The sequence below is a fragment of the Cydia splendana genome, chromosome 12 (genome assembly GCF_910591565.1).
Source record: "Cydia splendana chromosome 12, ilCydSple1.2, whole genome shotgun sequence".
NCBI lineage: Eukaryota > Metazoa > Arthropoda > Insecta > Lepidoptera > Tortricidae > Cydia > Cydia splendana.
The window spans coordinates 212785-237887 of NC_085971.1; the positions used below are offsets into that span (position 1 = coordinate 212785).

At 37.7% G+C, this 25103-nt stretch overlaps 2 protein-coding genes across 4 annotated transcripts in view; both read right to left on the bottom strand.

Moving 5' to 3' along the window:
- Positions 1-14355: 14355 nt before the first annotated feature.
- Positions 14356-20375, bottom strand: LOC134795274 (membrane protein BRI3-like). The gene is made up of 3 exons (XM_063767065.1): positions 20201-20375; positions 18140-18282; positions 14356-17567 (listed from the first exon to the last, which is right to left on the bottom strand). Exons 1-3 carry the CDS (start codon positions 20259-20261, stop codon positions 17403-17405), a joined length of 369 nt encoding a protein of 122 aa, XP_063623135.1. The 5' UTR covers positions 20262-20375; the 3' UTR covers positions 14356-17402.
- Positions 20376-21054: 679 nt separating this feature from the next.
- The window catches only part of LOC134795318 (protein N-terminal asparagine amidohydrolase), a 97436-nt gene continuing 93387 nt past the window's right edge, over positions 21055-25103 (bottom strand). For all 3 annotated transcript variants that reach the window (XM_063767136.1, XM_063767137.1, XM_063767135.1), the window contains one exon: positions 21055-24820. In XM_063767136.1, coding sequence (XP_063623206.1) covers positions 24695-24820 — 126 coding nt within the window. In that variant the 3' untranslated portion in view covers positions 21055-24694. The remainder of the gene's footprint in view (positions 24821-25103) is intronic.

Here is a 25103-nt window from a genome sequence, read left to right on the forward strand (position 1 = left end):
ACAAAAGACAAGACGAGTCTCAGTGCTGCCAAGCTGCCATAGAGAAAAAAAAACAACGGGTTGCACTCCGGGAGTGCCGACAGAAGTGAAAACTCAATGACTAGTCCAAAATGGCTGCAGCACTATGTATAATTGACCCATCCTCCTTACTATTGAAAAACTTTAGTTCCGAAATTGCTGGCCAGTGAGCTTAAATTTGTAGCGTTAATTGTTTAAAATTCGAATAGAAATTGTAAAGTTACCTTGCAGACCTCGCATCTAAATATATTTGGTCATGATATTTTGAGTTTTATTCACCAGTAGGTACTAGAGTTCACTTTTATTAGCGATTTCATCAAGATGTAGCTTTATTGAATTATATTTGAGTGATATAAAGTTAGAATGTAACTGTGAGATCCTCGTATTTCAGCCAGTACAAGATTAGAACATTGAGCTTTATTGCTTAATATAAAAGTCCAGTTTTAAATAATTGACCTGATTATGATACGTTATGACTAAAGATTGATAGAGTTTAAGGAAGCAATATCACAGATCAAGTACGACATTATTGGCTTGGCAGAGATAAGAAGAGCAGGCAGCAAAATACTCGAAGACTCTGATCACATACTATGCTACACAGGACAAAAGAAAGGTCAATACGGAGTAGGATTTATAGTAAAAATAAAATATAAAGAAAATATAGACATGTTCTCACCTATCTCAGACAGAGTTTGCGCCCTTCATATGAAGCTCAATAAAATGCCACTATCACTAATACAAGCTTACGCCCCTACGTGTGATGCAAGCACTGAAGACCTAGATAAATTCTATCAAAACCTAGATACAGCAATAAACGAGAGCGGAAGTAATATCATCTTGATGGGAGATTTCAACGCCAAAATTGGAATGCCCAAGCCTTATGAAAGCTCTATCATGGGAAAATACGGTTATGGAGAGAGAAACGCAAGAGGCGAGAGATTGATACAGTTTGCTCTACAAAACAAGCTTACCATAATGAACACAATCTTCAAGAAAAGCCCAAAAAATAGATGGACCTGGATCTCACCTAACAAACAAATAAAAAATGAAATAGACTATATTTTAACAAATATACCCAGAAAGTTTACAAACTTTGAAACAATCTCCAACCTGAACTACCCAAGCGACCACAGACTTCTACGAGGCACTTTAAAAATAACAAATATAAAAAAAAGTAGAGCGAACTTTAGCATAAAAAATAATCAAATTAAATGCTTAAGCGAAGAAAAACATTTCCTGAAAACCCTAGAACAAAATATTGCCAAACACCCCAGTAGCGAGAGTGACAATATAGAACTTCTCTACAAAAAGCTCGAAACAGATATTCTGTCAAGTATAACATCTCCATTATCGAACCCACAGAACAAAACCTCAAAACCATGCATCCTAACAGAAGAAACCAAGAAATTACTTAAAAAACGTCAAGAGCTACAGAAAACAAAACCAAAAACAAAAGAACAAAAAAAAGAACTCTCCTATCTATACAAAACCACAAACAAACATATAAAGAACGACTACTACAACCACAGGCTAAAAGTTATACAAAAACACATGGAAAGCTCAGGAAGTTCAAAAAAAGCTTTTAAGGAACTGAATAAGGGTAAAGAATGGATATCTGACCTGAGGGAAAATGGAATGCAGACAAAAGGAAAACAGACACGAACAGATATAGTCAATATCGCTACCAACTTCTACCGAAATCTATATTCCTGCCAACAGCCCGACGAGATAGAGATAGAGTGCGAACCCAACACGACGACACCACACAATTTTAGCTCTACCGAAATTATGAAAAAAATTGATAAACTGAAATCTGATAAAAGCCCGGGACCAGACTTTATATCTAACGAAATGCTCAAACTAGCACGAAATGTCATAGCCACGCCTCTTACGCACCTATTTAATAAAATATTATACGAAAAGAAAGTACCTAAAAAATGGACCGAATCAGACATAATATTACTTCACAAAAAAGGCAACCACGCAGATATAGGAAATTATCGTCCAATCAGCCTGCTACCTAGTATATATAAACTTTTTGCTATGTGCTTGCTGGAAAGACTGAACCCCACGATAGAGCAAAACCAGCCGGTAGAGCAAGCTGGTTTTCGAAAAGGCTTTAGCACTATAGATAATATACACGCCGTTGATCAAGTTATCGAAAAATATACGGAATTTAAACGCCCACTCTACCTCGCGTTTATCGATTACGCAAAAGCGTTCGACTCTATTTCGCATAATAGCATCTGGAACGCACTTAGAGCCCAAAATGTCCAAGAAAGCTACATACAAATATTAAAAGACATATACAGCAAAAGCACGAGCAGAATAAAACTTGACAGAACTGGCGACCCTATAGAGATAAAACGTGGCGTAAAACAAGGGGACCCACTATCACCGAAATTATTTATCTCGGTTTTGCAAAATATTATGAAAGACTTAAAATGGACATCTAAAGGCTTATTTATAAATGGAAAATACCTAAACAATTTAAGATTCGCCGACGACATTGTAATTTTTGCAGAAACAGCACGCGAACTCGAAATAATGTTAAATGACTTAAATCATGCGAGCAAGAATATAGGCTTAGAGCTGAATATACAAAAAACTAAAATAATAACAAACGCAAATGAGAGAGAAATAAACGTAAACTCTAGCCCACTGGAATATGTCAAAGAATATGTATATTTAGGCAAACTAATATCCTTCAACAAAAACAGAAACATCGATGAAATATCAAGACGTATCGCCATTACATGGTCTAAATTCTGGAAATACAAAGAAATTTTAAAATCAAGTCTGCCAATGAAGTTGAAAAAAAGAGTACTCGATACCTGTCTGCTGCCTAGCTTGACATATGCGTGCCAGTCTTGGATATACAACCAACAAGCGCGGAATAAAATACAACGCTGCCAACGTGCCATGGAAAGATCCATACTTAATATAAAATTAATCCAAAGAAAGAGGAGCAAAGACATAAGGCAAATAACTGGTGTAATCGACGCATTATCATTTGCGCAAAAATTAAAGTGGAAATGGTGTGGCCATACAGCACGAATGCATAAAGACAGGTGGGCAAAAATAACCACCCTATGGCGGGGCCCTGCGGGGACAAGGAATAGAGGGAAGGCTAAAGAAAAATGGCTCGACGAAATCGTGGCTACAGCCGGGCAAGACTGGTCACAGAAGGCAAAGGACAGGAAAAACTGGCTGAGTCTGGAGGAGGCCTTCACCCGAAGAGGGGTCTCTACAAAATAATAATATATTTCTTTTTTTAATTATTCAAATCATTTTTTTAAACTTTTTATGTACTATGTAGAGAATCAATAAAGGCTTTTTATTTTTATTTTTATTTTTATTTTTATTTATTTTATTTTATGACTAAAGTTCTTTGGTGAATAACATTGTCCGTGACACATGACGTCAGCGTTACGTTACGCATTACGCGTTACGCTGAATCGAGTTTATCATTTTTTCCCCACCTCAAAAAGTGCTCAGCGCCGCTAAAGAAGTTTTCACTTCAAAAATACATAGAGTGCCCACTCCATACATCAGTTTTAGGTAGTTGACAGCTAGCATCGAGTAGCGGAATTATCAGTACTGCTACTTGACTATAGATCTTGCGACGATCGAAAAGTGCAATGCTCAACAATTTTCAGTTATAGGACTAACCGGAACTCTATTTCCAACTCCTTCTGCTTCTAATACTTATTAGTTGTAAATTGTTGTTCAATTGATACATTTTTCGTGGGTCGCGACACTCGAGACATCTAGTATCAAGTAGGGGTACTGATAAACCGCTACTGGATGATAGATGTCGACTACGAAAATAATAGACGTTTTGGTACCAAAACATTATGGAGTGAGCACTCTATGTATTTTTTCTCTATGGTGCTGCTAAGGAATAACGAATAAAAATAGTTTCCGATATAAATGATGACCGGCTAGAACAAATTACGATTGATTGCTCTAATCTGTCAATTCTTAATAGGATTTGTTCACATGCAGAAAAATATACACTCACGTTTCTCACTACACGTTCAGTATACGGATCCGACGAAGGCTAATGGCAAAAACCTAACGAGCCATCGATTTGAAAATAGTGAAAATACATGGCCGTATGTTTAGCGATAGTTAAATCTTTGACAAAGGTCAATTATTGTCAATGTCGCTTTATAGCAAATATCTGGGAGCCCGAGCTTTGCTCGGAAAACATATGAAAAAACCCAAAAATGCACGTCTTCCCAGAGACAAGACTAGCTAGCTAGATCGATTTATCGCCGCCGAAAATCCCCATATAGCATAAATTAAATCGAAATCGTTAGAGCCGATTCCGGGATCCCCGAAATATATAAATAAATAAGCATGAATTGCTCGTTTAAAGGTATTAGATAACAAAACAAAACAGAATCGGCCTCCAACTAGGTAGGTACCTACTTAAAAACACTAATTGAACACTCGACAACTGAGAACTCGAAGTCGTGACGAATTTCCACTTACCTTTGTAAGCGGTGTAGCCTCAGGAGCAGTGTTCGAGCTTCTACAATCTGATCTTAAATTGATATTGATTTAATACCATTGCATTGCAAAAAAAGCGCTGGCGGCCTAGCGGTAAGAGCGTGCGACTTTCAATCCGGAGGTCGCGGGTTCAAACCCCGGCTCGTACCAATGAGTTTTTCGGAACTTATGTACGAAATATCAGTTGATGTTTACCAGTCGCTTTTCGGTGAAGGAAAACATCGTGAGGAAACCGCGGGCTAATCCCAATAAGGCCTAGTTTCCCCTCTGGGTTGGAAGATCAGATGGCAGTCGCTTCCGTAAAAACTAGTGCCTACGTCAATTCTTGGGATTAGTTGTCTCCCATGCAGGCTCCCATGAGCCGTGGCAAAATGCCGGAATAACGCGAGGAAGAAGAAAAAAACTAATTGCATTTCAGTGCATCTCCCTCGTACTTGATGGTGAGAATGAGATGCCACTGCGCTTAATTTCAAATCATGACCAGATTTTTAAAGGTTGGATGCCGGTTCAAGTACCTGTTATTGCCGGTTGCGAAATTGTAGTAAATTTAATTTAGACCAGTTACCCACCTACATCAAAACTGTAACGAACAGGTTTATAATTAATTTAGTTAACGAAACGAGAATATTTCTATAATTTTAGTTAATACTTAATACCTAACTAGGACATCTAATTATGATCTAGGTATGAGTGGGAGGGCCATTTTATTCTTACTGTTTATTTATAAGGTAGATACAAACATTAAAAATAAAATAAACTAACTTATCTATAAAATAAAACTAAATTAAAACTAAAAACTAATACTGAATAAAATTAAATTAAATAAAATTAAAATTAAAATACGTCTAAGAAATTGGGCCCCTTTGGCATGGTGCCGAGGACGCTGGCAGCATTTCCCCGCTGTATTGCGAAGCTAATACGTTGAGCGAGAAAGCTGCCAGCTCTTCGGTCACCAGTGAAATCGATAAGCCTTTTTGAAAGGTCTTTAAAAAGTTGTAGGGCATTAGGACCCCACGGGCCAAAGGTCTCAACCCCAAATGGCATAAAAATATACTCGGGGCCGAGACCCCTGTACTTATGGAATTTGAGCTTTTCGGCCGCTTTAACCGCCGCACCTGCTTGGTGACTGGTTCCCGTGAGGTGGGAAGGGGCCAGAGTGTCAACGCAGGTAGCGTCCCACACTAGCACCCTTCCCAAACTCCAAGGAACCAGGGACATACCGTCCGGTCTCTTGCCGTCGTCTCTAGCCATGCCAGTTGGGTCCAGTAGAGCTGGCACGTTGACGGATGCAAGAGACCGCCGGATTATGTCATTCAGTGCGGCGTGTCTTGAAAAGCGGCCAGCACTTTTTTGACAGGATAGCCCGTGGTGTCCTAATTCATCGACTTCACTGCCGCAGGGGCACCTGTGTGGAGCACAGACGCGGACTCCAAGCCGAAGACAGGTCGCGATGCGGAGAGTGTCCGGTTCCGGTGTTCGGTGAAGGATAAGCCCGGAGCCAATCACCGGACTCCCTCGACGCCGAAGCCAGTAGTCTGGCCCGTTCGCGGCCTGTACTACGGCTTAGGAGGGAATTCACTGAAATTTGGCACATGATGAGCTCCTTTGACAATTTGGATGAGTTAGGAAATCCTTGTTCGGGCAAGCACTTGACCAAGCTTTCTTAGCTTCGTCCAAGCCCGCAGTCTCATAGTTTGAGGGAAGTCCCCGTAGGATTTTACCTATGAGATTTGCGGAGCTGTGGACTGAAGACAAAAAAGCTGGCAAGGATACACTAGAAATTTTTCTGATCCCTAGCCCACCATGACGGATGGGTAGGGATGCTTGGGTCCAGGAATCGTCGCTGAGCTGAATGTTGAGAATGGATTCCAAACTTGACTTAATAAGGTCATCTAAAGGTAAAATAATATTTTCGAATTTCCAAATAGGGCTGCAGCGAATGGCGTAAGTCAATTTAGGGACAAAAAGGCAGAATTTAAGAATTGTAATTGCGTAGTGAGGACTTATTGATGGTATGAGTTAGATTTCAGCCAAATGTTGATGTACTGAACTGTACAAATTTGAGGTCTGTTAGATTTTACATACTCGTATATGTATTGTATGTATGTTCATGCGTGATTGCCCTTAATAATTGATTAGCAACCTATCATATCACTGATGACATTCACGCATTCTCATGGACCATGAAAAGTGATGAAGTCTTTAATTTTCTGCGTGATTTGCTCCTCAACATCATCAACATCAACATCAATATTTATTAAGCAAATAGGCCACAAGAGCACTTTTACACGTCATCATTGAATTTACATAATTACAAGCAAAAATAATAACATCAACAATTTTATAAAATAAAACTAACAATTCAATCTAACGTATTACAATTACTAAGAGATGTATATGGTCTCTTAATGTCTAATTACATAAAAAATACAGATACAAAACACAAAAAAAAAATCTATAATATTTAGAGGTGTAAATGTCTCTAGGTGTCAGAACTATAAGATTATATAGTTTATCAAGTTATCCTTAGAGATGTATAGGGTCTCCAAGAGTCAATATCCTGTATAATTAATACATTCATTAACCCATTCAGGGCCAGCGACTCAGCGTATGGGTCATGCTCAAACAGTTCCGCAGGGCCAGTGACTCACATGTGAGTCCTGAATAAATTCTGATTTAAACTTAAACGAAACGTAATTTGATGTAATAACGTAAGTATCATATAAGCTAACAACCATTTCTATAAGGCATATTAGGATAAAAAATTATAAACATGTTTTTTTTAATGAAAACAGGGTCTCGAATATTCAAGTTTGATTTACTATCAGTGCAATATAGTAAATATACTGAAATTCTAGATACATAATGCGATGCAAGAAAACAGAAAGATCTATATTTAAAAAATACAAAAAATATATATATTTCAGAAGTTATTGACATGGCTCAAGGTATGGGTCACCGTGGCCTGGCGCTACTTGTAAAAACTACTAATGTTTCCGTAGCAGGCTAAAATAAACTTTATTGGCTGGTTTTAAAGCTTATTTCATGTTGAAGCTGTTTGATATTGTACCATTTTACAACTGATTACTGTTTGGATGATGGTAAGCAACAATTTGTAGGAACCAAGCCGTAGTATAATAATATTTTGTTTTGTATGAGGGGTAAGGCAACGAGGATTTTCTCCCACTGTACTTTTATGTCATAATATTTGGTGATCGTTGTATTGTATCTTAGGCAATTACCTACTAACAATGATGTTAAGGTTAATTTTTTTCGTTTCAATATAGAACAAGGCGGTTGAAACAGTCACCACTAACTAATATGTATTGTATTACAAATAGTTTGTGACAAATATTTACAAGTTTTTTCAAACATCGTGGTTTCTACGGCAGATTAGAAAGTAAGTACTATAATACATTTTAAGTTGTCTATTGTTACTAATATAATGGCGTTTACCAAAACAAAGATACATGACCGACCAGGTGTAAGCTTATCGGACACACTTGGACAATAAACAAGGAATGCATCCGAGCGGCGGCGGCGGTATTATCTTTCATGTGGTATTTGTCACAAGAGTTCAAGATGTGATTCATCCCATCCCCCATTAGAGATGTATTTTGGAGTAACATGGAAAATATTATTTAGTCACGATTTATTCGTTGGCGACTTTATACTCCTCCTGTGCTGTTTAGTGATTTCGTATTTTGTGACCATGGCTATGGATTACCGGAATTTGAACCCGCCTAACCTGACCGACTGTGCTATGAACTGGATCGGGATATCGGGAAACGGGTCTAATTTAACTTCCAAGATTTGCCCCAAAAAACAACAACAAAAAACACGGCAAGTTAAATAGAATCAGACCAAGCTAAGTTGGCAGCGATTTTGATAGCACAGGCTGAGTACCTAAGTGTAATTTAAATGTCAAACTTATATGAAATTATTTATTCTTTATTCTTTATTCTTTATTCAAACACTATGTATAAGTTTACAGCTCAAGCCAAGGCACTTATACTGTTAATTAGGTACATATATGTTGTCAGTATCAGTCAGTATCATAAAATTAGTAGGTACACTTATTGTATTACACACTTATCTTTATAATTGAACATACATATTATGTATTACTAAGTTACATAGAGATAAAAAAAAGAATCTGATATTAAATAACATAGGTAGAGTTTAAAAAAATCCTGATACTACGTTGTAGGGACGGCCACTTGTCTGCGAATATGTCTGCGTTTTGGACTGTAGCTATGAAGTTATTTAGTAATTCTATTGCTCGGTACGTGGGTGCGTTTGAACCGTGATAGGTGCGAACATTTGGATATGCAAAAAGGTTTCTGGCTCTACGTGCGCTACGCCCTACTGCAGCTATGTAGTTGTCTGGGGTAAAAATACGCATACGCTCCAGAACGGATGGGTTGTCAATACGATTTCTTAAAAGCAGACAATAGTGTAAGGCAAGCGTTTGCTTACGCCTTAGCTCGAGAGACTCTAACCCTACCATTCCCAATACAAAGGATGACGGAAATAAGTATGGGTAGTATCCGTAATACCTTTTGTAAAGATGTCTAGCAAATTTACGTTGGACGCGCTCGACCATTATGGTATATTTTGCTTCCCGAGGGTCCCATGCGATAGAATTGTACTCAAGCTTGCTGCGAACATAGGCATTATAAATAATTATTGCGATTTTAGGGTCACGAAATTCAGAAGTCGTTCTAATAATGAACCCTAAAATTTTGTAGGCACTTTTGCAAATATTTATAATGTGTGAGTGCATGTTTAGCTTAGTGTCGAGTGTTAACCCTAGATCCTTTATTTCTGTTACTCGGTCAAGGGGAATGTTAGTAAGAGTATATGTCTGGAGGATATAATCTACAGACCGGCTAAAACTTATTACTTTGCACTTAGATTCATTTAGGTACAAGCGGTTTGTTTTACTCCAGCTGTCAACCATGTTGATTGTTTGTTGGAGTACCGTACAGTCGGATGGATTTACGACCGGTTGAATTATTTTAAGATCATCCGCATAAAATAGTGATTCCACGCCTGATATATTACTTGGCAGATCATTGACCATGATTAAGAAAAGAGTAGGCCCCAGAGTGCTACCTTGACTAACCCCGGAACGAGTGTAATACCTTTCAGATTGGTAAGAATTTAATTGGACATATTGTGTGCGATTCCTGAGGTAGTCAGAGAAGAAAACAAGAAGTTGAGGGGTGAAACCTAAGGCTGACAGTTTGCATAGGAGAGTATCGTTGTCAACTAAGTCGAAAGCTTTCTTGAAGTCGAAATAAACAACATCAACTTGTCGTGCAGTATCCATTTGGCGCAAAACGCTATCAAAGAAGCAAATGTGGTTGGTAGTAGTGGATCGAGAAGCGCGGAATCCATGTTGACAATCTACTAATTTACGATTTATCTGATTAAGTAAGCAGTGGTTTAGAATGGTCTCAAACACTTTTCCAAAGACGGACAATACAGCAATGGGCCTGAAGTTTGTGATATCGGAGGACTTACTTATCTTAGGAATTGGGGTCACTCTTGAGACCTTCCATTGGGATGGATATACGCCCAGCTTGAGTGATAGGTTGTATATGTGAAGTAACGAGTGTTCTAACAAGCATACACAGTCCTTGACTAGAAACGGGGGTATACCATCAGGCCCAGCTGACGACTTAGGTTTGAGTTTCCGAATAGCGGCTCTGATTTCTGAAATACTGATAGTTGGGATAGCAATCATTGATTCATTGTTGTTACCAGCCTCCAGTTCCGCTTTTTTGGGATCTAGTTGCGGAGCTTCAGGCTGGAATACGGAGCTGAAGAAGGACGCAAAAGCATCGACTGCTTCTTGATCAACGACTGTTTTACCTTTATATATGTATTCAGATATTATGTTTCTATTCTGTTGTTTACTTTTTACATATTTCCAAAATTCTTGAGGGTTTTTACTTATATTACATTCAATATCATGAAGATATTTTTTATAAGATTTGTTAATTAACTCCTTTACGAGAGACCTGTAGTATTTAAACATTTCGAGGTTAAATTGTAGGCCTAATGATTTAAATTTCTTTAAGTGATAGTATTTTAGTTCGATATATTTTTTGATTTCCGGTGTGTACCACGATGGATATGTATATACTTTAGTTTTGGGTAAACGTTTGGGCACAGTAACATTGAAAACGCCGTAGAGTTTTTTGTAAAAAACGTCTACCGCAGAATCAATGTTATTTGAATTAAGAACATCAGACCAGTCAATAGACTCTAGTTCTGTATACAAGGCAGGGAAATCAGCTTTAAAAAAATTCCATCCGGTCGGAGCATCACTATGTTCAACACTACGTGACGGTGAAGATAATGTGGTCCGTCTTGTCTGTCCTCTTGGCAGGGTGACAGTCACTCCTAAAGGTGGGTGATATGGATCTATTGGTATCAACGGCTCGACATCGCTACCCACGCACACGTCACTGAGACTAGTTAAAACTAAATCCAAAATGCCTCCATATTCGTTACAAATTTTGTTTAATTGCCTAAGTTTGCAAAATTCGGTGAAACAGTTAAATTGGTCAACTACAGTTTTTGTGCATGAGGAGAGGTTGAAATCGCCAATAATAATGGATTTTATGGTAGAAAATGTACAAATTGCATTCTCAATACACGTTAGTACGCGAAGATACTGATCTCTATTATAATTTGGCGGTAGGTATGCTACACATATAAGAATTTTATTATTTTTAATATGAAGTATAACAAATAATATCTCCATGTCTGGTGTCAAGCCATCAATTTGCATTACTAACTGAGGTTTGTAAATATCTTTCACTGCTAGTAGAACTCCTCCCCATCCCGCGTCGCCTGCTCTATCCTTACGGAACACGGTGTAGTTCGACGGGAAGAGCTCAGCATCTTGTATCGAGCTAGTTAGAAATGTTTCAGTGAGCGCAAATATGTCACAGGCACTTGCGAGGGCATTTCTATAAAAGAGCGAGGTTCGGCTACGTAGTCCCCTAACATTTTGGTATATTATTTGTATTCTAGTAAAGCGGTTTTTGTTATGTATTGTTTTTGTCTGCGTAATTTTGTCGAAAGGGCTGATTCCAAGGTTTGACACATACGTCTTTTGGCCAGTTATCAGGGATCATAATTCTATCTAACAGACTCGATGGCACAGTAAGCTTAAATGAAGCATATTGACCGCGGGATTTAAGACATTCAACTTTAAATGTGTCACAATCATAACCTGTAATAACTTTTAAATGATTTTTAACTACATCATCGGGGGTTCCCAACTTCACATAATATAGGTGAATTTGTCTCATCCATTCAGACGCTTGGAGTTGAGAAATGCAAGTGGTAGCACAGCCCCGTGTGATTCCCTTTAGTGACTTTCTATGGTCGTTAATTTCTGATAGGCCATTTTGGGTTGGATTTGTTTCGCGAGATGTTGATGGTGGTACCTTAAGCGGTGCGGCAGGAGTAGTAGACACTTGATTGTCTTTGTTTTTGTTAGGTTTGGAATCGTTGTTTGTTCTTGCCTTGGGACTGGAGCGAATAACGGGCTGGACTGGTAGTAGGATAGGAGAAGCTGGTGCTGTGGTGGTGGTTACAGCGGCGGCGGCAGCGGCGTAGGATGGATAAGTATTGGTAGTTGCGGTGGTGGTAGCAGAAGCGGCGACGGGAGCAGCAGGGGTGGAGGTGTAGGCAGGTGCAGATGTAGCGACGGGAGCAGCAGGGGTGGAGGTGTAGGCAGGTGCAGATGTAGCGACGGGAGCAGCAGGGGTGGAGGTGTAGGTAGGGGCAGATGTAGCGACGGGAGCAGCAGGGGTGGAGGTGTAGGTAGGGGCAGATGTAGCGACGGGACCGGCAGTTGCAATGAGAGCATTGTGCTCACTTAGTCCTGTAACATTGTTGTGTAGTACGGCAGTAATCTTATTAATAAGTGTCGGGATTAATTCATCTGACACCCTCTTGCAAATTTTATCTATTAGACGTTCATTAAATGATTCTTCAATTTCCTGGCGTACAATAGATCGAATACTTTCAAAGTAAAGAATGTCGTCGCGGAAAGTCTCATTGCAATACTGCACACTAGTATTTAGTACATTTGGAGACCGCTCTCGCCGTGTTGTGATGTTTCCAAACATGGAGTTATCTGCTTCGTAGATAGGAACAGAAGGAGCGTTGGAAGTACTGGGATTCGGTATAGGAGTAATTGACTTCTTGGTTTTATTAACGATATTCGTCTTTCCATAATTTTGGTTACAGTGACGGCATTTCCAGTTACTTTTATTTTCTATGGTCATAAGGGTAAACCGTTTAAAACTTACGCCCATTTCTTCTAGACAGTCTAGGCAGTACCTGGAGTGGCAGGAACAACAATCCAGAAAATTTCTGTGGGTCACCGTGCTACATTTACTACACAGAACCATTATCGAATAGTATTTTAGCAAATTTATAAATATATATCAAAGAAAATACGTATATAATGAAGTAAAATAATGAAAATAAATTTTATTGACGTTGACGTTTATGACACGTTCTTTCTTTCTTCTTTTAAACTTATGTTTAACTTAACACTTGCACAGGCTGAGCTATAAAAATTGCTGCCAACTTAGCTTGGTCAGACATTAAAAGCTTGTAGAAAGTAAAAATATTCACTCCTACAAACTGCAATAATTAGTTTCTTTTTTGATAGGCACAGAAAATCGGTGGTTAGTAAAAATGTTGCATAATGCTGTCCAACTGGCCGGCTTCATAAGCGGCGATTTATTTACCGTTCGCGCCAGGCTCGAGACCCATAAGCTGAGTCATACGTTTTAGCTAAAAACGGTTTGTATGGTGGCCTGGCGTATTGTGTACGCTCGGCGGTTCGTGGCCATGAATGGGTTAAGAGAAAAGAAACATACGAGAGCAGAATGAGGCGTCTCACTGTAATTAATTAATAAAAATAAAGTTACTAAGTATTATAATAGCTTGTGTTAGCTTAAACAGACCAGTCTCCACAAACAGCACCCGTTCACGAGTATGACGCGTATCTCAGCCATCGCCTCCCTCAACCTTCATTCGGGAAAGTGGCGACCCGATCAACGACGCCACCGTAAGCAAAGACTTTTAAGCGAGCATGACATGTTCAAGCTACCGGCCTATAATAATATTAAAATAGTAATAACATGCAGCTGTAAGACACGGCATTTTGTGCTCGTATGTTACATAAAAAGACAGTATAGCTTCACATAATTACTAGCCTAAGTTGACTTAGAGATGTAAAGGTCTCTAAGTGTCAGAAACATTAAAAATAAATCCTCTGACACAGACTATTTGTTTATGCTATCTCCCAGACGTAATAGATATGAAATATTGTGGTTAAATGGGCAAGTAGTAATAAAGTGGAAAGGGTTGTAATAACAGAGTTTATCCACACACATATCATAACTTTGAGAACAAATCAAATTATTTTTATCAAATATTGTGATTCGTTGCGTATTAAGTGATTTAAATGTAATAATAACGTCGAAATCGACGATCTCTGAAAAACAAAAGAATTTGATTTGACCTCGTTTATATTATCAGTTGAGATGACGTCACATTGGAAATTAAATGTCAATTTCAAACAAAGTTACGTTACGACTCGTATCATGCGGTTCCTGAACACATAATAGAAAGAATATAATGTATGTGTAGATAAAGCAGTGTATATAACTAACTGTGCTTCTCGTTTCAGAACCCTCACTCGTAGTTTTAACGCAAATTGTGTAGCAATCACACACTACTAGGTATTATTCCTTCTAACCAATAAAACAAGTAGAATAATATTGCATTTCAACTTTTATTGTATAAATCTTTACAAATTCAATAGTCTTATACTATATGTTTCATATAATAGATACCAGTACATACTTAAACTAGTGCCTACGTACCTACTTATGTCCCTACCTAGGGATTTCGTATACTTCTAAAATAAAAATGATACAAACAGACGAAGACTAAGTTTAAAAAAGCAATAAATCATATTTTAAGGTTATTGTATAGTAATGGTTTAAGGCAGGGCTCTCCAAACCCCGGCCCGCGGGCCAAATCCGACCCGCGACGCATTCCAATCAGGCCCGCCGACACCCAAAGCGTCCGGCCCGCGGGAGCCAGGCTCCAGGGGTTCAGCCCTAACAGCAGCAACCAGATACAACCCCCCATTACTACTAAATCATTACATTACTAAAATCAATCGATTCTGACACCTCAGACACCTGCCATTACAAAATTGCAGAACTTACAAATTGCATGGATTGGCTCCCGCTGGCTGTCGCCGGCTCATGTTGGCTGTCTTCATGACAACGTCGCCGACCTGGCGGCTTTAGGACACTATAGTTATTTGACAGCAGACAACACGAAAACATAAGTTTTTCCAGAGGTACCTAATAAGTTTCTTAATAGCTACCTTACCATACATTTCGCGCAAAGCGAATGGGGAGTTTAAGCTGTCAACGGAAGATATCATTATATTAAAGAAATTTGTGTTATAGGATTGCAAGAATGTCTCAGAAATACAACAAATAATTGGCGTTGAAATGCTTAAAATACATACGAGTATATGGCAATACAGTTTGGTGGATAATGTAGAAGGCATACGTCCTTATGGCAAATTAAGTGCAATATAATACAAAACTCCATGAATCCTAACAAACCCCTTAAAACCATAAATTAACTCTATTTTTAATGCAACGCAGAGACAGAGAACTGCGGGCAATCCCTAAATACAAAGTCAATGTGCCTTTAGTGAGGTACAGTCTCATATTGTTGTTTGTTGAACGTTTGGCCAATTCTGTAGGGGTCAAACTGCCTTTACCATGGCACATTACTTTATATGGACATTACCAATACTTACTATTTTCCTGTCTCTACAAAATGGCAAAATGTTTATATGTGATACTGGCCATTTCATTCTCATACAATATTATGATTTTTTTTAAATTATAAATCAAATTCTGGTAAAACTCGAATCAAATATACTTTTGAATATTTATCAATAATTATTCAGGAAATTTAGATAGTAGCAAAGCAATTTTAATACTTAATAGTAGAAATTATTGCTCTAAATTTTAAAATTTAAATAATCGACAGTGGAATAATAATTCAATTACTTACAACCAAACTTAACAAAATACGTTAAAATATTTATATAAACAGGTTAAGCTGAAGTGACAAATTATATTAAGAAAGAAGTAAGGCCTAAGACCTTAAGATAAATGTCCTAGCTTTACATTCTAACACTCAATAGGGATCTCCCTATTGTTATCTCTATTAACCCTTTGAACGCTACGCCTATCGTGTGCAGCGCATCATCGTGAACCTTGTGTACAAGCTCGAAGGTTGATATTGGGCTGTAGCCGCGCGCGCGAGTCAGTTGACGTCTTTTGTGGTCAAGTGGTTAAAAATGACTCAAAGATGACCTGTGCTGGTACCGTGTCGAGCACTCAGACATTTATGCTAAGGTTTTATTTCTATTTAGAACTTAGTTTTCTAAAAAGAAAAGATAAAAAGTTTTGTAAACACAAACCCTGTTAAAGCGGTTTTTAGTCATGGCTAAATTTAGCCAACTGCACAAAAAACTATTTAAACTGCCTCTTCACGTTTTCGAGTAAGTAGCTAAATCTAGCTTTGTCTAAATGTCGCTTCAATTTTTACTTCAACCTCCCTAACCATCAGTAATTCAGTACCTATCACAATATCAATTGCTTCGTTATATTTGATGAATTTCATGATTAGCCGTTTCAAGGTCACAGACTTTTTGACAGTTCTACGTTTTTTTATTCTATGCAAGTGGGTAGTATTTACCCACTTGTAGTTATGTTTAGTTTTTCAATTATAATTCACAGTAAGTATACTAGAACTAAATTAAAACTTTCACATAATATGCCAATTTCTTAACTGAAATCTTTTTGTATTTTCGATTGCATAATGTTGATAAAATATGTATGTTTATGTCAAGATATTTTTGCAAAACTATTTAATTAAGTGGAATGCAACATGTCTAGGTTACATTTTGTCCCTTTTATGCAAAGAAACTAATTACAAATATAAAAACTGTAAAATCAATTAAGTTTCCACAGTTAGTTGAACAAAAATGTTGTAAATAACATTTTAACCCAAGGGTCACTGGACGGATCATGTTTGGTGATATACAATTCAGGACTATTTACTTATTTTTACATCATCCATGATCGATCGATCGCTTTAAACTCTTTCAATACGCGTTTATTTCGTATTTATTTAATGAAAAAAAATCAAATATAATATCGCGTATGAAAGAGTTTCTTTTTTCGTACCTACATTACAAACGACTCCAATTCAAATTAGTTTAAACACGCAAAGCTCAACAGAGATGGCGCTGCAGTGCAGTGTAATGGGTCCAAGTGACAGTTACGGTAAACTTCATAAATTCAATAAAATTAGCCCAATTTCTTAGAGAATATTCAAGTTGACCGTAAACCTAGCACACGCAATTATTTGTTCCTTTTTGAGTACATATTTTACCATTGCTGATATTCGTAAGATACTTTTTTGCGAATATTAGAAATAAAATAAAAAATAAAGATAAACCACATTTTACAAAGACATTTTGTCACTTTTAACCCACAGCGCCATCTATGGCGAGCATTAAGCAGTTTTTATCCTCATTCGCCACTAATCTATTCTCAAACCAGGGAGCCTAGTGACAATCGTTTATACAAAACGCCAATCGCTTAAAAAACAATGTATGAGAATTATCCTGTGACTTTTCGATCGTTATCATTCCTATACTCTTTTACTTTTCGATTGACGTCAATAAACGATTGTCACCTTGTCTAGGTATTACAGAATTATCCGAACATAGCCCCGCAGTTCGAGCACCGTCGGTTCTTGAGAGCGAGACAGCACAATATCCCGAGGGGGAAGAAAAAGATGGCGCACAGGATGCCGAGGCACGTGAAGTCGTCCTCCAGGATGCCCACGCGGCAGGCCGGGCACGCGTTCACGGCGATTATCTGGAAAGTACAACATTACTCATTCAAAACATGTTTTAGGAATATTTTACAATAACCGATGAAAGGCTCATTGATTGTACCAGATGTGTAAAGATGAGGAAATCTTGCCCCCGAGTCTGACAGCTGAAGAACATGGTAACGCAACGCGCCATGTTTTATGGATTATGAAATGACGACTTATGGCGATTAGAGTGACCGTTATTTTCATCATAACTTGAACGCAGAAATGAAAAACATGCTTTTCAAAATGAAAATAGTTTGTCCTGCAAATGTTGAGAAGGCACTCGGCACCTTAACGCCCAGGCTTCTCAAATCGTAGCTCTCGTCTTAAGCGCATTGACGGTCTAGCTAACAGCAAGGCGTACAGCTTAAAAAAACCGGAGATCGGAGGTTCAAATCCCGGCAAGTACTAATAAGTTTCGTAGAACTTACGTACGAACTATTATTTGATATTTAGCAATCGCGCGGTGCTCAGTGAAGGGACACATCATGAGTAAAGCGGGCTAATTCCTTGTCCTAAGCCCTCGAGAAAGCGGTAAGATGCGGAGAAGGAATTTATAAAAGTGAAGTACCTGTGGTGGTATGATGACAGTGGTGGCGCCGTAGTTGGGCAGGTAGGCGGTGTTGGGCGGCGCGGGCCCGTACGGCGTGTAGCCGGGCGGCGGGGGAGGGGGAGGGTAGGCCGCCCCGCCCGGCTGCGGCGCAGGGGGCGCTCCTGAAGCAGTAACCAATGGTATCCGTTTATAAAAGCTACATGGATATAGCAAAATATGCCAGTGATAGTCAGGTTAATCTGCCAGATGCCACAGACACATGTACCGTCTTATTCCCATCATAAATCGTCAGATTTGCCCGCCAGACAGAGATATCTGTATGTATTCCTAAGTTATGATTTGGTAAATTAGACAATCACAATTAATGCCTCATCTGTTAAATGCTTATATGCAAAGGAAATGAACATACACACTATTAACAGAATAAAATAATTCAACATATTATACAACAACAATATAATAATTTGATTAAGAACATGGTTAATGTCAGGTTTTGAATTTATAAGTGTCATAACATTGTTAGTTGTTGAATCAACAAGCAATTAGAATTCATCCTCATCAGCAGTATTGATAAGGTTGATTTCTAATTGTATTGTTATATAATTACTTCTTATTGACATAAACAACTGTTACATATACCCTTGAACCGACATGATGTGCCAAATCTTTTCAGTTTTGTACATTATCTGAGAGGAATCCTAAAAAATGTTACATGTAGTAACCCCTACCCTTGCCATTATAATATATGTTACTATATGAACTTGTACATTCTGGAATTGTCTCAATGTTTCTGCTGAATACTAACCTATCGATATTTTCAATTGCGACATCAATCAATACCTGGCATAACAAATGTATCACACAACAAATGACTCATAGAGATAAAGACAATATGTGACAGAAAATAATTGATAAAAATAAATACTGAAATGTCATTATTAAAGATAGCTGCTGTGACGTGGATTCCCAATTTCAAAGTGATTCATGATCATGATTAAATAATCTTTCGCATAAATATGCATTAACATAAAAACTGTTATTATTTGATAGTCTTTAGCTCCTGTTTCACAATGACAATTCACCTGTATAGACACAAAGTACAGTTGTCACTTATTAACTGGGAACTGTACAGAAAATTGTAAGGTGACAATTGTCAACATGGTGAAATAGGTGCTTGATGTTTTCTAAGGGTGTCCGCTAGCTGGCACGGTAGCACAGAGCAAATGCATGAAATACTATAAAGATAATATATCTAAGTTGCTATGGTACTTTAAGTTGTTCCAAAAATATTTAAAGAGTTCCTTTCTTCACTTTCAAATTGGTGCAGCCATCTTCAAGATAATACATAAGTAAAGACACAGAAATATTAAGAAAAAACTCCATTATAAGTCAGTTAAAAAGTAAATAATAATTAGATAAAAAAGGATTGACATTCCTTCAAGAACTGGTTTTACCAGTAATTAGTTTTCTGGTTTAAGAATACCTATTACTTGGAAACACTTTAACAGTTACAACTAATCAGAATACTAATAACACAGATTCATTTTAAATGATTACAGTGGTTCATTTGATTTATTTGCCCACTTGCCTATACATATTATGATACATTTACATAACAATTTATGGAATGTATGATCATCTAGTTGATTTTTCAGATTTTACTAAAGGAACACTATCAATAAAGTTGATATTTTTGTTCATCATCAAATTTTAAATGACAAGGTTCCATTCCAATATCAATAGAATCCTCATTCACTATGGAAACAAAACCACAATTATTATTGTTCAATATTAAAATGTTAATTGACACCGGTTTCGATAAGAGCGCCCAACACGCTGACAAATACATCGATATACTAATGGTGTATACCTACAAACGTTTACGACAATCTCATTGCAAGCTGATAATTATTGCTAAGGATTTTACTATATAAAGACATAAAAGAGGTCAAAAGAATTTAGGCTACGTATAAATAAGCCTAATTTCTCAATCATTGCGCAGTTTAGAGACACATAAAGGCTTATCTCATATGAATCACTAATCAAAAACTTATAGGGCTTCATAAACTTTACGCTTACCTGGCACCGCAGCAGAGTACGGTGGAGGCTGGTCAGTCACAGTAACTGTCGGCTTTTCCATTATTCTTTCTGCTTAGAAACTAAAACACTTGCACGTAAAGTTTTGCAGTAACTTTCTTTGTAACTCTACAAGAAGCAAGACTCGCTCGCAAGACAATCAGCTGTCAAGTGGCTGTCAAACAGCAACATAACAGCAACAACAAAAAAAGTTATCTTGTGTTGCCAGATAAAAAAATCGGTTGAGATTATTGAGTGAGACATGGCCACAGAATAAAATATAGATCAACCTACCTACCTTAAATAATTTCTGGCATCTGTAGTGATCTGTAGACTCTATTTCGTTCAAAATGTTTAAGCTGGACATTTTTTTTCTCAACAACAGATATTGTTTGGCCCAGCATTTCCTGCGTCTCTTTTTACTCGTAAAAATTGAACTAGACAACAGTGTTAACACAATACCAACTTTTTGATGTTTTGATGGTGCCATGATATACTAGCTCGAAAGATGCGGTTCGATTCGAACGATGATTACTGCTGAAATGAAAATAAGACACTAACTAGCGTCGCTAGCTAGTGTAGTGTAATGAACAAGCTCTTTTTTATCTCGCCTAGCAACACTTAATTAGCGCTCTGCAAATTGTATAATGTAATGCCCGCTTACTTTAATTTGGTTTGCCAGATAAGCTATTCCGTGAAGTGAAAATCCCGAGTCTCGCTGCCTCGCGCTACTCCAAATCTATCGGTCACCTACTACCTACCTACTAGAATATTACAACCAGGCAACATTATATCGAGTTAATAGAAATCAAAATAGGAAAATATGTAAAATCTATATAAAAATAAAAGGCACGGCAAACTTTTGAACTTTCAATATATTCATTATAATTCACAAAACAATAACTATTAACGACATTAACTAACTTACAACTAATTGTTCACTATATTATTTACAAGATTCATCTTTCAAGTTTGTCTGGGGCTAATTTTCCATAATATATGTCAATAGGTACTTATGTCATTCTGTCAAAATGGCGACATACAATTTCATAGCTTTGATAAAGTAAGAACGCTAAGGACGAAGAATTTCATACATCGACCCGCCTGTTACTATCTCTATCGCACGCACGTAATTGTATTGGTGTCCCGCCCATGATGCCGGCGGTCAATGCCACTGTGCGAGCGGGACAGCAATATATATGCGCTGCGCGTACGATACAGATAGGATCAGGTGGGTCGATGTACGAAATTCTTCGCGCTTGGCGTCCTTACATTAGAATAGGGAAATCATACCATTCATACTCATTTAAAACAATATTATTACTAGGTACTACTGGCAACTAAAAACACAACACTGTTATTATAGATGCACTACGAAATATTCTGACAGAAACACCACCTGGCTGTCAGCTCGCTAGAGTCGGACCGAGCTCACTTTGCACCCTCTTTGTTTAACAGTGTGGAAATGTATGAAACGTCAAATTGCTATAAAGATATGACGTTTATAATGGTACAGTCGACGTCAAATATATGTTTACATATTTACACTTTACTCCTTATTAATAAGGTGAAAAATGTAAACATATCTTTTACGTCGACTGTAAGTACCTCCACACTTTTGTCATGTCAAAGTCGGTGAAGAGTTAGCTTAGACGGACTCTTAACACATTCACTGCCCCCAACGCACATGTGCGTTCACCGTCATACAAGTTTGTTCCTAGGCCGCGCCCCCTGGCAGTGAATGCGTTAATTCGGGCCCTTATTGTATAGTATTTTTTACTTAGTTTGGGTACGGGGACAGCTATTATCTCAATAGGTTACATGTTTGCGTTTTCAGGTTATAAATTATATGGCGGTGACAGCAGCTGTCTTGTAACTTTATAAAATGGGGTCCAGCCATACCTACAAAAATGTGCACAAATATATCGCAAATGGTGCCGACCCGAATACTAATCCCACTCTGTATTTGACTAATCGAAAGAAGCCTGCAGTCATGGTAAGCCAAAATATACAAAATAATAGTTAACTTAACAAAAATAGTAAATAAAATTAATGTCATATTATTTACAGACAAAAAACGGTGTATTTCCATTAGTCCCCGCCCCACGTGACCGCCGCCACACATAATGCGGGGACAGATGGGAATTATTCATATGAATGCTCCTATTCCCATCTGGTCCCCGCGGAGACAAATGGGAATACACCACTAAAACACATTATTCAATTTACAACCGCATCTATAGAACAACACTCCTTATACCAAACGATATCTACGGTTTGACAGACAAAATGTAATAATTGGTCATTATAAACATGAATCGAGCATATATATATATTATATGGCTTTCCACGGAGAAGGGTCCTTAGGTATGCTTCATGTGCAATAAGGACGTTTCTGGCAGAAATTATGTTGAAATTTCAGATGGAAACGTCCTTATTGCACATGAAGCGTAAGGAGCCCTATTGTTAACAATTAAAACCATACAGATACAGTAAATTGTGAAATTTTTACATTTTGTTCCGTTATTTAAATTAATATTTAAAAATATAGGTCAATGAACATATATGCCAATCATATGAGATTCCTAGCGGTTTCATATTGATTGTCACTTGCCTGTACAATGAATAACTAACAAGCATTACATAATGTATATTCCGTCATATGAACAACGTCACTCAATAATAATTAATACATACTAATAGTTTATTTATCACATTAAAGTATTTAATAATGTGCAGTATTCAGCACAATTGTCATAGATAATTAATAAGTAGGTAGGTACAATAGAAAACTTCACAAATACCCATATTAGCCGCATGCGGTCATGTTTTAAATCTTAAATTATTTATTTTGATCATTTGTTTGTGATTTCTACTTAAATAGTTCTGCCAGCGTATTATGGATAGCTTTATCCACGTGATAAAATAACTGTCACTGTTTAACACCGTGGGATAGAAAGTGACGGACACCGTTTTATCACGCTGTCACGTAGACAAGAACGACCATCATATCCGTACTGTTCATAAAAGCATAACAGCCGTAAGTGACATTGGAACATAAGATTAAATTTGGAATTTACTGATGCGCGAGAATACGGCAAAACAATTGAATGAATTATCAAATGTCACTCACGGTTGTCATGCGTTAAGGGCAAAGTTCAAACCAAATACTTACAATACAAGTGACCCATTGGATGGTTAATCTTGACCATCCAATGGGTCTCTTAAATAAATATTTCTAGCAATATAAATATACTCTGTTTAAAAATACGAGATACGAATATGACAGTTCCATTACCGCAATTAGGATCAAATAATTCGCAAAGCTTGACGCAGATGGTGCTGGAAACGATTAAGAAATCATGTCTTTAGATATGCCACATCCAAAGAATCGCGAACCATAGTTTGTTTGGTTCTAAGACGACGGGACCCATTATCTGTGGGTTTTACTTTGTCAGATAGATTTGTTAATTTAGTATATAAACGAGGGAAAACATGATGAGCGGGTTGTAAATTTAATTTGTCAATTGAAGTCTCCTTTTTGTTTATAGAATTTAAAAACAGAGTTTATGTACACAATACGTAATGTAATGTCACATTTTAGTAATAACTAGTTTGTTCGGATATCGACTAAACACATTGTCATTTTAGTTATATGTTTTGTTTTATAAAAATAGCTAATTATGTTATAATGTTGATTGGAAGGAATTATTATAACTGGGAAATCTTTAAATCACTTTCGATTTTTTTATATAAGTATTTCGAAAATGATTGGAGTTGATTTGAGTCGATTGGAACTCTGACTGTAGATGAACTATTCGAAAGTGCCATAGTAGGTAGATAATAAAATTGATAGTTGCTTTCTTCACACACAAGATAACCGATCAATATCAACATTTACAAACAATTTGTGCGATTTATTTTATTATGCTTTGTATATGTAGTATTTTTGCCGGCCACCTTTGAGCCGTTTTATTCAGTGTACTCAAACATAACATTCTGTCATTCTGATAAATGTTAGAGGCTATACGTTTTTTTCCTCGGTCCAGAGAATATTTATTAAATGTCGTATACAGGTGAGAACCGGTTAAATAGTATAATGCCGCCTATCGAGACATTATCGGTTCAAATCGGACCTCGGTCTAATAGCCGCCCCGTATGTCACGGCAATAACTATAGTGTAATCCACGAAAGCCTTCGAGAACCGGTTATAGTCCGGTTTAACCATTCCGAAGCCCAGCAACTATTCTGTTCCTCGCGACGGTAGTAAGGTGGCCGATTGTTTGGGAACGGCATCGCTCCTTAGAACCGATTAGAACCGCACCGGAGCTAGCCACCGCTCTGTCCATCACGGCGGTAGGGTGGTTGTCAAGGAAGCCACCCCTGAGAGCCGGATATAACCGTTTAGAACCGGACCGGAGCCCAGCAGCCGCTCTGCTCGTCGCGGCGGTAGGGTGGTTGTCAGGGAAGCCACCCCTCCGAGCCGGATATAACCGTTTAGAACCGGACCGGGGCCCAGCAGCCGCTCTGTTCGTCGCGGCGGTAGTAGTGCGGGCGGTTGTCGGCGAACACGGTCACGGCCGGGAACGGGTGCTGCTGGATGAACTTCAACGTGGCGCGGATCTGGAATTGAGAAATAAACACGTTATAAAAACGGGTGAAAAAAACCTTGCAAGAGTCCTTGGAATCATCTGTGAATTTCAACGATTAAGTACTGTTTAGGTCATAGGTCACTGGTTCTAATCCGGTTCGAAGGACCAAAAATGAAGTGGATTATGTATAATTAAACTCATATATCTCACTGGTTCTTTATTATTTATATAAAATACGTGCTTTTAGTACAAATCGCAATCAAAATGTCACATTATTTTTATATGTCATTGTTTAAAAGTGGAAAATCAATAAA

Excerpts from the sequence above, each read along its gene's own strand:
- LOC134795274 (XM_063767065.1), bottom strand. The coding sequence starts at position 20,261 with ATGGAAAAGCCGACAGTTACTGTGACTGACCAGCCTCCACCGTACTCT. Across the intron at positions 18,283-20,200 it reads GTACTCTGCTGCGGTGCCAG|GAGCGCCCCCTGCGCCGCAG; the intron begins GTAAGCGTAAAG and ends TTACTGCTTCAG. Across the intron at positions 17,568-18,139 it reads CTGTCATCATACCACCACAG|ATAATCGCCGTGAACGCGTG; the intron begins GTACTTCACTTT and ends TGTACTTTCCAG.